General features: G+C 46.1%; 1 protein-coding gene across 1 annotated transcript; it reads right to left on the minus strand.

Annotated features, from left to right (window-relative positions):
* Window positions 1-1,361: 1,361 nt before the first annotated feature.
* On the minus strand, window positions 1,362-3,696 carry rtn4rl2a (reticulon 4 receptor-like 2 a). Its single transcript, XM_041934097.1, has 4 exons — window positions 3,639-3,696; window positions 2,792-3,018; window positions 2,413-2,646; window positions 1,362-2,222 (listed from the first exon to the last, which is right to left on the minus strand). Exons 1-4 carry the CDS (start codon window positions 3,694-3,696, stop codon window positions 1,362-1,364), a joined length of 1,380 nt encoding a protein of 459 aa, XP_041790031.1.
* Window positions 3,697-10,753: the final 7,057 nt, after the last annotated feature.

Raw genomic sequence — 10,753 nt, forward strand, 5'->3', positions numbered from 1 at the left:
GATGCCCATCACAGCCAGAGCCACTCTGAGCAGCCTCTAGCTGTGACATCAGGTCCATGTGGTTAGTCCTTTCAGTCCACTTTAGTCAGAGTTTAGTCACACAGCGGCAATCTGCTACTTTCTGGTGGATTTTTGTTGTAGTTTTTAGTTGTTTTGCCCCACATTTGTTATTTGCTTTTTTCCATCAACACAAAATGACCATGTAGTGCCTCTTAAATCCCTTATTTTAAAAAATTAATTCTGCAAATACTCGCCCAAAGAAAAGCATGATTCAGGAAATATTCAGTGTATCTTTTTATCAAGAGCTTCATCTGCATCCAAGTCAACAATCTTTACACAGTATATCAATATGTCACAGAAAGACATCCAAAAACCAAAATCTCTGGCTTCCTGACAGGAAGCATTCTTTCCCTGTGGTTCTCACAGATGACACCATATTTACAGAGAATGGTGGATGAGCTGGATGGATGGAACAACTACTGATGACTGGTTTTAGTACTTCTCTCTGCATGTTGCTGCTTCTACTGCCAGCACTGTCCTTCATAGTGTCTCACTGTATTCTCCTTGCATCTTTTCTTATTGCTGCATGAACACTGCCCCCCACCTCCCTGCTTTAAAAATGGCCGCCCCTCCTCTCCTGTCATTCTCTCTGTCACTCTTTCTTCTTGCTTGGCGTCCCTGCATTCTTCTCCCGTCACAGTATATTTACCTCTCTTCTCTCTCTCTTACAGAGAACCCTGAGCCTGACTGTGCATCGTGCTCTGTCCTGTAGAAGCGCTAGCCTTCAAAGTATTTCCTGGATCGAGATGAAAGTGATTGTGGTGGACCACAGATACCAGTTTAAACACTCACAAAGGTACATACCTATTTACATGACACTTTAAGTGGTTACAGTATTGTCATTACTGTGCACTGATTCTAACAGTAATTGTAGTATTTGTTGCAGCCAGTTAATTGGATGCACGAATAGCACTAGTAGTTTTAACTAAGTTGAGGTGACAAAATTGACAACATCATTCACAACTGCTATCAAATCGCACTGATATTAGTGATGGACTCAGCCCTCGTAGCCCTGATTACAGGGAATCATGACATCATACAGGTGAGACACAGAAAGCCATACCTGTAGAGTATTGTAGATACTATATATGACCTTAGCTGAGAACTCTTAGCAGCCCTGAAAAGTGTTAAGCCCTGTAAATGGTAGATTCAGAATCGAACCGTCCCCCTATCTCCCTCGCTGTGCCTTGAGGATTGGCTTACAGCAAAGCGGGCAAAGGGGGTGTAGAGAGTCTAACAGGGATCCTCACAGCCTTTAAAACAGGCTGGAAGGGAGAGGGGTGTGGTACTAAGAGTCAGATTCAGCCAAATAGCAGGTGGAGGTTGAGACAGAGGCTGAAAACAGAAAGGGCCAGTAGTGTGAGGAAGGAGGGCAAGGAGGATGAGGGAGAGGAGGAGGACGGAGTCAGGTCGAGCTCAGGTGGACATTCAAGCTCGAAGCACCGCAGGGTGACACCTGAGTCCTCGTTGCCGTAGTTTGCCCAGTACTCTTCTGGGTCGAGTTTGGGCAGCGCCAGCTCCTCCTCCCCCAGCTCGTACTTGACGACTGAGGTGGTTGTGGATGGGCCTTTCCCATACAGACCAGCCTTGACAGTCTCTGAGGCTTTCTCAAAGATACCTTTCGTGGACGACTGGGGCTTGTTCTTGTGGAACCACCAGCGGGTTTTGGTGCTGAAGGTGGTGGTGGTGGAGCCGGCGATGGAGCCTGGGTCGGGCAGGGGGCAGAGGGCGAAGTCCATCTCACGCAGAAAGCGGAGGTCCTGGCCACGGCGGGTGGAAGGGGAGGCGCAGATGACGTCGGAGGAGGAGACACGGGCCTCACGGAACCACTCCCACAGGGCGCGGGCCTCGCAGCCGCAGGACCAGGGGTTGGCGTTGAGGCGGAGGAACTCGATGCCCTGCGTGTCCCTCAGGGTCTGACTGGGCAGCTCAGCCAGGGAGTTGTTGAAGAGGAAGAGCATGGTCAGGCGGCCGAGGTCACGGAAGGCGCGGCGGTTGACCTGCCTGATGCGGTTGTCGTGGAGGAGAAGGCGGTCAAGGTTGACCAGGCCGCGGAACACGTTCTCTGAGAGGGTGCGGATACGGTTGCCATGCAGGAAAAGCTGGCTCAGGTTGATGAGGTCAGAAAAGATGTCATCCTGCAGGAAGTGAAGATTATTCTCCTGAGGAGGAAAAGACAGGAGGCGGGTTAGCATGAAAAGAACAGACACACTCAGATTTGTAAAATTTGTAACTGGATATTTGTGATTCTGTGTGTGTGTGTGCATGCGTAGGTGGCTGCATATGTGTGTGTATGTGTGTGTATGGACCTGCGTGTCTGTTATCTGCATGCTTTTCTATGTCTCCCCCTACCTGTAAGTACAGGAACTGCAGGCTGTACAGCTTGTGGAAGATGTCATGGGGCAGGGCAGTGAGCTTGCAGCGGTGCATGTGGAGGCTCTGGAGCTTCTCGAGGCCGCGGAAGGCTCCCCCCTCCAGCCTGTGGAGGTTAGGGTTGTCCCCCAGGTCCAACTCCTCCAAGTCCCTCAGCTCACTGAAGGCCCCTGCTTCAATCCACGTGATGTTGTTGGCGAAAAGCCACAGAACCTGATGCAAGAAAACGTTTTGAGTGAACGTTGATTATTCTTTTCAGTGGATATGACTTCACTTTTGAATGTGGAAAAAAAAGCGTATTTTTAAAAAGCACGCTGAAAAAGAAAATTTCTATGCTGCTTTCCACACTCCCGCTTACCTGAGTCCCAAAGCCAAAAGAGCCAACTCTAAGCTCCGTGATCCGGTTGTTCTGGAGGAACACGCGCTGCGACTCATAGGGCACTCCGAGCGGGACGGCGGTGAAGTTCTGCGCCTGGCAGCTCACAGTCATGGGCGTCGGGTAGCACACGCACAGGTGCGGGCACGCCGATGCCGGACTTGGCTTGCCGAGGACCAGCCACACCACCAACCAGAGGGAGAGACCGCCTAAGGGGGAGAGCAAGGAGAGAAGGAGGTGAGTGGGAGCTGTCCGCGGTGCTGAAACCATCCATACACCCCATCAGCATACTGAATCCAAACGGGTGAATATTTGCTCTTATTTTGCGCGGTGTGTTAAAATTCTATGTTCATTTTGCCATTATTACTTGTATGCACTGGTATCTAAGCTGGAATAACACATTTCAAAACAGGATGAACTCCTTACAGCCCTATGTTTCTACAATAAGTGAAGTTTACGCATCAGCACTACGCTTGCACCGACCATTACGCACAGCATGATCACCAAAAAGTTCAGTCAATAGCAACTATTTCTTTGAGTTAATGCAAAGTTCTCATTACATTCCACTACACATCCACCAATCTGACTATTTGAAGTCATAAAATAACTAATAATCTGCCAGAATATGCGCGTTTCCTTACTTCTGGTGTAATGTATCCAATCATATATCCATTTCCGAGTTTCATTTCAGAAATCAAAGTACTTCAAGCGATCTTAGATTAAAAATCTTAAAAGTTGTTGCACAAGTAATAAAAAGCATGCAGCTTTAGCTCTAAGTCTGCATTCTCCATGGCGTATCCAAAACCAAAGAAGACAGAGGGAAACTTACTTTTGCAGTTGCGCATGGTGGAGCATCGTCGGCTCCGAGAAATCGAAGAGGTTTCCATCCTGAACCAAAGCCCAAAGCGAGTTAGCCTAAGAGGGTTAGTAAAGCCTGCTATCTCCGCTGATGCCCTGGTTCCCGAGTCGGAGCGACTGAGAGTGTGCCGGTTGATGGCTACCAGTGTCCCATATATACTCGAGCATCCCGTTATTGCCTACGGCAGTGGGCACCGTGGAATCTCCTACGTCACCGATCCCGGGTCATGAATGAGTGAGGGCGGCAAGGAGCGGAAAGGGGAGGGGCCGACCGTTGGGGATTCTCTTGGAGAGCTTGTACGCGCGTCAAGACTGGCTGGAGACGTGCGCTCAGAGTCTGTGAGAGGAGGAGACTTTCTCGACGCACATAGGAAGAGGAGGGAGGGAGGGCGAGAGAGTGAAAGTAGAAACCGTGAAGGGAGGGGGCACGGCGCGATGCCCGGTAATGATGACTGGGTTCTGTGGAGGAACGGGGGACGGGTAGGAGAAGAGCGCATAGCTCGTTTCCTGGCTGGCTCTCGGAGACAGTTATGGTCTGTTTCCGGCGCGCTGCAGCCAGACAGAAACATACAGAAAAAAAGGCTTGGGTGGTTCTGTCTTAGGAGAGGAGGATGCCCCCGAATTATGATTCAGCTCCTGCGCGCGGAGCCGGTGCCAGGAGAGAGTCACTCAAAACAACCGTTATAGAGTAGTATTTGTTGTGGAGGTTAACTACGACATGCTCCTGTCATGCTGTTTGTACTTTAATTATAGCTCCTGACATAATTCTTTTAATGATGGAGATATGACATTGCATTAACTGGCTAAACGAGGCAAGAGGGGTCAGATAGAAGTGTGAGGTTTATTTTTACTAGTTAAGGACACAATCCCTACAGGTGATTGGGACATTATATGAGATTTCTGTAGTTGATGCTTGTAATGTAATTCCTCTTATGTTTTTTTTTATTGCACTACTTTAAATATTGTTGAGTCGGTTCGTAAATGGGGGAAACGAGCTGCTAATGAAGCCAGAAAGCAGAGAGGCAGGAAAACGCAGCACATGCCTCGGTGTGCGTGCCACTTCAAGTCTGTTTGCTCTGTGTGTGTGTGTGTGTGTGTGTGTGTGTGTGTGTGTGTGTGTGTGTGTGTGCCGCAAGCTGTCGCTGCTTGTGTCTGACCACCAGCAGCAAGACAGCATCAATGGCGACACAGTGCGGCACATGGGCTGTCGTTTGCCTGGTAACTGATCAAATCAAATGTTGTTCAGAGGTGTCACTTGCTGCTTTAATAGACTGCATGGCCAAGATAATAGAAACCCCCTGGACACTGTAATAATGCTGTATAATGTCGGTCGCCAGAATGAAGCTTTCAGCTGCATTGACCTTGAAAAATGTTCATTCATCCGCTCAGTTCCATGTTTAGTTCCTGTGTGGGGCCCGGCTCGCCCGGCTCAGGCATTCTGAAAATGCATCAATGGAAATGAGGTGGACAAAATATTAGAAACACTTTACAGTATAATGCAGTCCAATCCAGTATACACTGTAAAGCCTCGAGTTCAGTATGTACACAAGCAATAAGGTTTATATTGTGTCAGGCCTGTTGTGCTGTACTGCATTCTACCTCAGATGTTTCCATCTTTCTGTTCACGGTGCATATCTATGTATAATTTATTATATATTATATTTACTGACCAAGTAGTGTAGAAAATTTTTGCTTTGACTGATCAGTGGTTAGTTTGAGCTTGTAGGCGCCATCTCTGTAGAGTCCTTGCTTGCATAAAAAGCTATAGAATGAGCTATGAAAGCTGTTTCTATGAACTCTACTAGCATAATTCTTTGAAAGCCTTTCGTTAGCGTACGCAGACAACACCTGACAGGAAATAATCTTCTTAGTAACCACTGTGATGTTCCAGCAGTGCAATCAACCCTAGGTCTGAGTCGGCCTTGGAGAATCTTTTTTTTTTTTTGTGTGTCTGACATTGAAAATAATTGTGGATTGCCGCTCAAGCCAAGAGCCATGAGGAGAGCAGAAGCACACCCATTCATAGTAACACAGGCGGCACAGCAGACGAGTGTATGAGGGAAGAAATAGTCACACATAAGGGTGTATGCATGCCGCGCACATGCACATACATCAACATGCATACAGAGCACGCGCGCGCACACACACACACAGTGTGTATACACAAGCTTCATTCTGCACAAAGCCAACTGAGCCACAGGCAATGATAAACAAATGAGTAATTGAGGGGATCCATCACACAGTGTGTTGTTGTTCACTCACACCTCTTGCTTTGTCCTTATCTGGACTTGTGGACAAGCTTTAGTGCCTACTGGCCATCCGGGACCAACACCTCACAGGCCTCCCCTTCACACACACCCACAGTACCAGCTGTACAAGTGTGTGTGTGTGTCAGTGTGTGTCTGTAAGTGTGTGTTTGCATGCTTGCCTGCTGGGACACAACTCTGTCTAAATGCCACCAAGGAGTGTCAGTCAGTGCGTGTTGTGTCAGTCACCCACACAGCAGGTTTGTGGTACTGTGTAGGCACTTTCTCCTCAATGAGTGTGATGATAGCTACGTCGTGCTTGTGTAATCCCCACACCGAAATAAACCGAGGCTTCCCCGGCCCACACCCACTGCGGCACATCTGTCAGCCCGTCTTTCTGTCCATCTGCACGTCTGTCTTTATCTGTCCGCGTCCACTTTATCCACTCTCTGCCTGGCTTTGATCCGCTGTTAGTAACCAACTGAGGAGTGCGTCACTGCACCTACCAGCACGGCGTGTTGTTATCTTGCTCTCTGTGGTGTGAGACACCCTGAAACAAACTGATTTCTCTTTTAATCAGCTGATCCACATTTGCCTCCCGGATCCATTGCTACAGGTGTGGCTGCGCAATTCCATCCGGCATGACGTCAATACTATCACACTGAGTGGATGTTGTAAGGCTGGTGGCAAACTATAGTAGAGGTGTGTCTGTTGTCAAGGTAACGACATGCATGTCTGTTCTCCGGCCTGTGAAGAAGGTATATGAAATGAAGGGAACAGCTTCCTATCACTGAACCACAGTCTTCTTTTTCACAGTTCACACTGGCTTAAAAACACTTCATTTGCTTCTCTCCTTTAACATCCTGGAGTGTTATTGATTTAATAAGGGCACGCTGTAAGGGAGGATCGTTTTATTCACTTCATCTCATTAGTGAGCTCAAAAGCTCGTGTTTGCATGCACAACTTGTACACTCGACACTCATGAGGAGGTACAAAAAAGACAGGAGGATGAGCACGCACGCCTTCTGATGGTTACTGCAGACAGCGTGATGTGCATGAAGGAAAAGGCTGAGACACTCTGAGAAAGAAGCAGCACAAGGCAGGGTAAAGTCACGCACATTAACAGTGAGACAAAGGGAACCAGGACATGTAGTCGTGGAAGGTGACTCAACATGTCGAATTGTTTTATAGGATATTCTCTAAGACATTGCTCACTGGCACGGTCCGTCTACCTCTCACACACGCACTCACTGAGGCAGCCAGCATCTTTCAGCGTCTGTCCAACTGTCACTGACAAAGACGCCTGTGCTATTCTTCAGCGTCTTGCTCGCCTCCCCTCTCCGACATCGCTTCTCTCTTTGTCTTCCAATGTTCCCTCCCTTTTTTTGCCAGTCTTTCATTTGTCCTGTCCTGTGGCGTCACCACTTCCGTTTAACCATACACTGCTGCTTTCTTTCCGCACGCTGGCACACAGTCAGCAGCACAATGGCTACTGGAGTGACATGTAATTAGCTTCTTCGTCTTATAAGGCAACAAGTTATTGAGTTGCTAAAATGCTAGACAGCCGGTTCGTGAGGACGTCATCGGCTTTGTGTTATTATTTTCAACATTTTGAGTTTTCAACAGTGAAGTAGGATCCACTTTAAAATGTGTGTAACAGTGATTTCTCGTCATTTTAGAGGAGAAAATGTATTAACATAAGCTTATTCAAACATATTAAAATGTTTCCTTAAAATTTCTTCTGAGTACTGTGCAGGGCTGCATTAACCTGCTGGTGGGCTCTGGGGTGAAAACGATCTCTGGGCCCCGAATGACGACCTCACTCTTCTCACTTTTTGTGCATTGTGCTCTGTCAATTTTGTCTTTCAATGTAACACAGGCAGCTTAGTTTACTCAGTGTGAGGAGTGTTGCTCAGTCTGTAAAGACAGTCTGGAGGGAGCTTTCTAAAGTAACTCTGAAGATGTTATCAGTGGTTAATCAGAAAGTAGACAACTCATGGCAGCTTCATTATATTCTGCATTATAGTCTGCATTTATATTTGCATTTATATGCCTTCACCAGATTCTATGTGATTAAACACACAAAAATACACTATCAGTCAAAAGTTAGGACACAGCTTCTCATGTTTTTTCTTTATTTTTGTTGCTTTTTTTTATTATTTTATTATTTAGTTTTTATTTTATTACTTAGCCCTTACACAGCCTGGAGGTGTGTTTGTCCAGTTGAAAAACAAATGATGCTCCAACTAAGCGCAAACCGGATGGGATGGCGTGTCGCTGCAGAATGCTGTGGCAGCCATGCTGGTTCAGTGTGCCTTGAATTTTGAATAAATCACCAACAGTGTCACCAGCAAAGCGCCCCCAAACCATCACACCAAAACATATTCTGGTTTGTTTAACCCTTTTTTGTTTGCTACATAATTCCATATGTGTTCCTTCAGAGTTTTCATGTCTTCAGTGTGAATCTACAAAGTTGAAAGTAATAAAAACAAAAAAAAAGCCATTGAGTGAGACGGTGTGTCCGAACTTTTGACTGGTAGTGTACGTATTATTGTTTAGAAATATGCACCATGTGACCATATATCAACCGAAATAAAAAAGGTATTTCAATTTTAAGGCACAAAACACGGTCTCAAGATTCACTTCGCAGTAGAATTGCAGGAGCCTGACAAGCCCGGAGGCACCAGATAAGGAGGACTCAAAAATGCAGACCACAGACAGCTCAGCGGAGTATTCAAAATAAAAAGGTTTATTAACTCAAAGCGCTCAGGATAAACAATGAATGGCAAACTGAAGGAGATACAAAGTACAACAGAAAACGCTAAGGATAACTGGAAAACTAGAAAATGAATAATCAAGCTCGAAGGCTGAGGCGATAACAAAGTAACAAACAAAGATACCAAACTAGACGAGATGCAAAGTATCAAACAAAAGACCTTACAGGCAATACTGATAACTAGACTTACAAGGATCAAGGACGCTAGAGAGCAAGGCGAGTACGAGACAAGGCACATGACAATCTGGCACAGGACAAAGGGAGACGCGGACTATATATACACGAGGTAACAATGAACAGGTGGAGACAATTAGGGCGGGGTAGACAATCAGACAGGCGGGAAACACACCGGGAAGTCAAGGGCCTGAAACAAGAGGAGAGTTAGGTTTCACAATAAGACAGGAAGTGTATGACAAGACATGACGCTAGTGAACAAAACACTTAACAGATTTGACGAGACATGACAGAGCCACCTTAAAGGTTTCTTGGAAACAAGCAACAGTTATGTTTCGATGCAGTCTTTCTCATTAGAATATATTGTGTGCATCTTTGAGGTGTGGAGAACACATTTGGTAAAATGTTTTAAAAGCTGTGCATTGTTTACATCCATGTTTGATTGGTTGCAATCCACCAACTGCCACTAATTTCCACCAGAATGCCATGAAACTGCTGGCAGAAATATGTGATATACAAACAATCCAAACAAAATGGGAACCCAACCACCCCCAAAAACATTGGACAGTTTTAAACCACCTACAGTGTTACTAATGGCCAAAAACTCCACAGGGTACCTGTAAGGCCCCCACTATCTCAATCTATATTGTCATTTAATGGACTAAACTGGCACATTGTGAACCTGGGCCCTACGGGCCCCTTGAGGATGTGGGGTCTTGGGACAGTTCTCAATTTAGCCCTGCAGGTGTATTATTTTACTGACCAAAGTTATGATTTCTTTATATATGTAATAAAGGCAGTTTTATAACCAAAGTATAGGCTATACATGCCCAGGAGTACAGGACAGACATGCATAGAGTGAGCCTCATAATGCTGCCAGTCCCAGTCTGGGGTTGATATCCTTTGTACTGGGACACACAGTGTGCTAAGAGAAATTCTAATTGCTTCTTTAGAGCCTGTTGAACAACAGACTGGTTGAACTCACTCTGCTTTCTTTGGTCAATGCAACTTCCTCTCCTCCTCTTTCATCATGAGCAGAACAATTGTATAACACTCAGCCATATGTGTTTGCATGTGTTCAGATCAATATTGTCCACTCTCCCTCCTCCTCCTCCCTCCTTCCCTCCCTCACACACTCGCTTCCTAGCTCGTCTGCTCAGAGTCCTCTCGCTGCTCTCACAAATTACCAAAAACATGAGAGCATTTTCTCCTCTCTCTCTCTGTCTCACTCTCTCTATTGATTTCTTTATCTCTCACTCACTTCATAACATGTAAAATTTACAATTAAATTTTATCTGACAGCATGGGAAAATAAAGAAAAGGAATATCTGTGCACAACAAAGCAGTCGGCCCTTCAGCCATGAAGTTCTGGCCTCAGGGAGGAACTCTGGGAAATGCATTCATAATATAATCTTGGAACGTTTCCCACAGTGAGAAATGATTTTCGCAGCAGAGGATAGAGTGTTTTTCTTATCATGCAGCGACCACAGACACACTCTGCGCTTGGCAGCCTGGCTGTTTTAAATTGTGCTTCATCTGCAGGTGGATGGTGATCACTTATCCTGTGTTTGATCAGGATGTTGCACAGAGGACAGATCCAGTAAACAGCCAGGTCATATGCTCTGTGTTGACTCATTTAGTTATTTGTTCTTTCCTCTGATCTGTAGCAGCGTTTGAGCTGCTCCGCCATCCTCTCTGTCTCCATCTGTCTCACTTGTCAGTTTGATTCAGTTCTCTGAAGTTTTATTGGCGTGAGCGCAGCAGTGCCAAGGCTCACAAACTTAAGTTCACAGGTTTACTCTTTTTCCCAAGTTCTTTTTTCACATTTTTCACACTGACTCGCTTCACGTCATCATCCCCTCCAAATGTTATCTGCGCTTGTTGTGTGTG

Source organism: Chelmon rostratus, chromosome 3 (genome assembly GCF_017976325.1).
Source record: "Chelmon rostratus isolate fCheRos1 chromosome 3, fCheRos1.pri, whole genome shotgun sequence".
Lineage (NCBI taxonomy): Eukaryota > Metazoa > Chordata > Actinopteri > Chaetodontiformes > Chaetodontidae > Chelmon > Chelmon rostratus.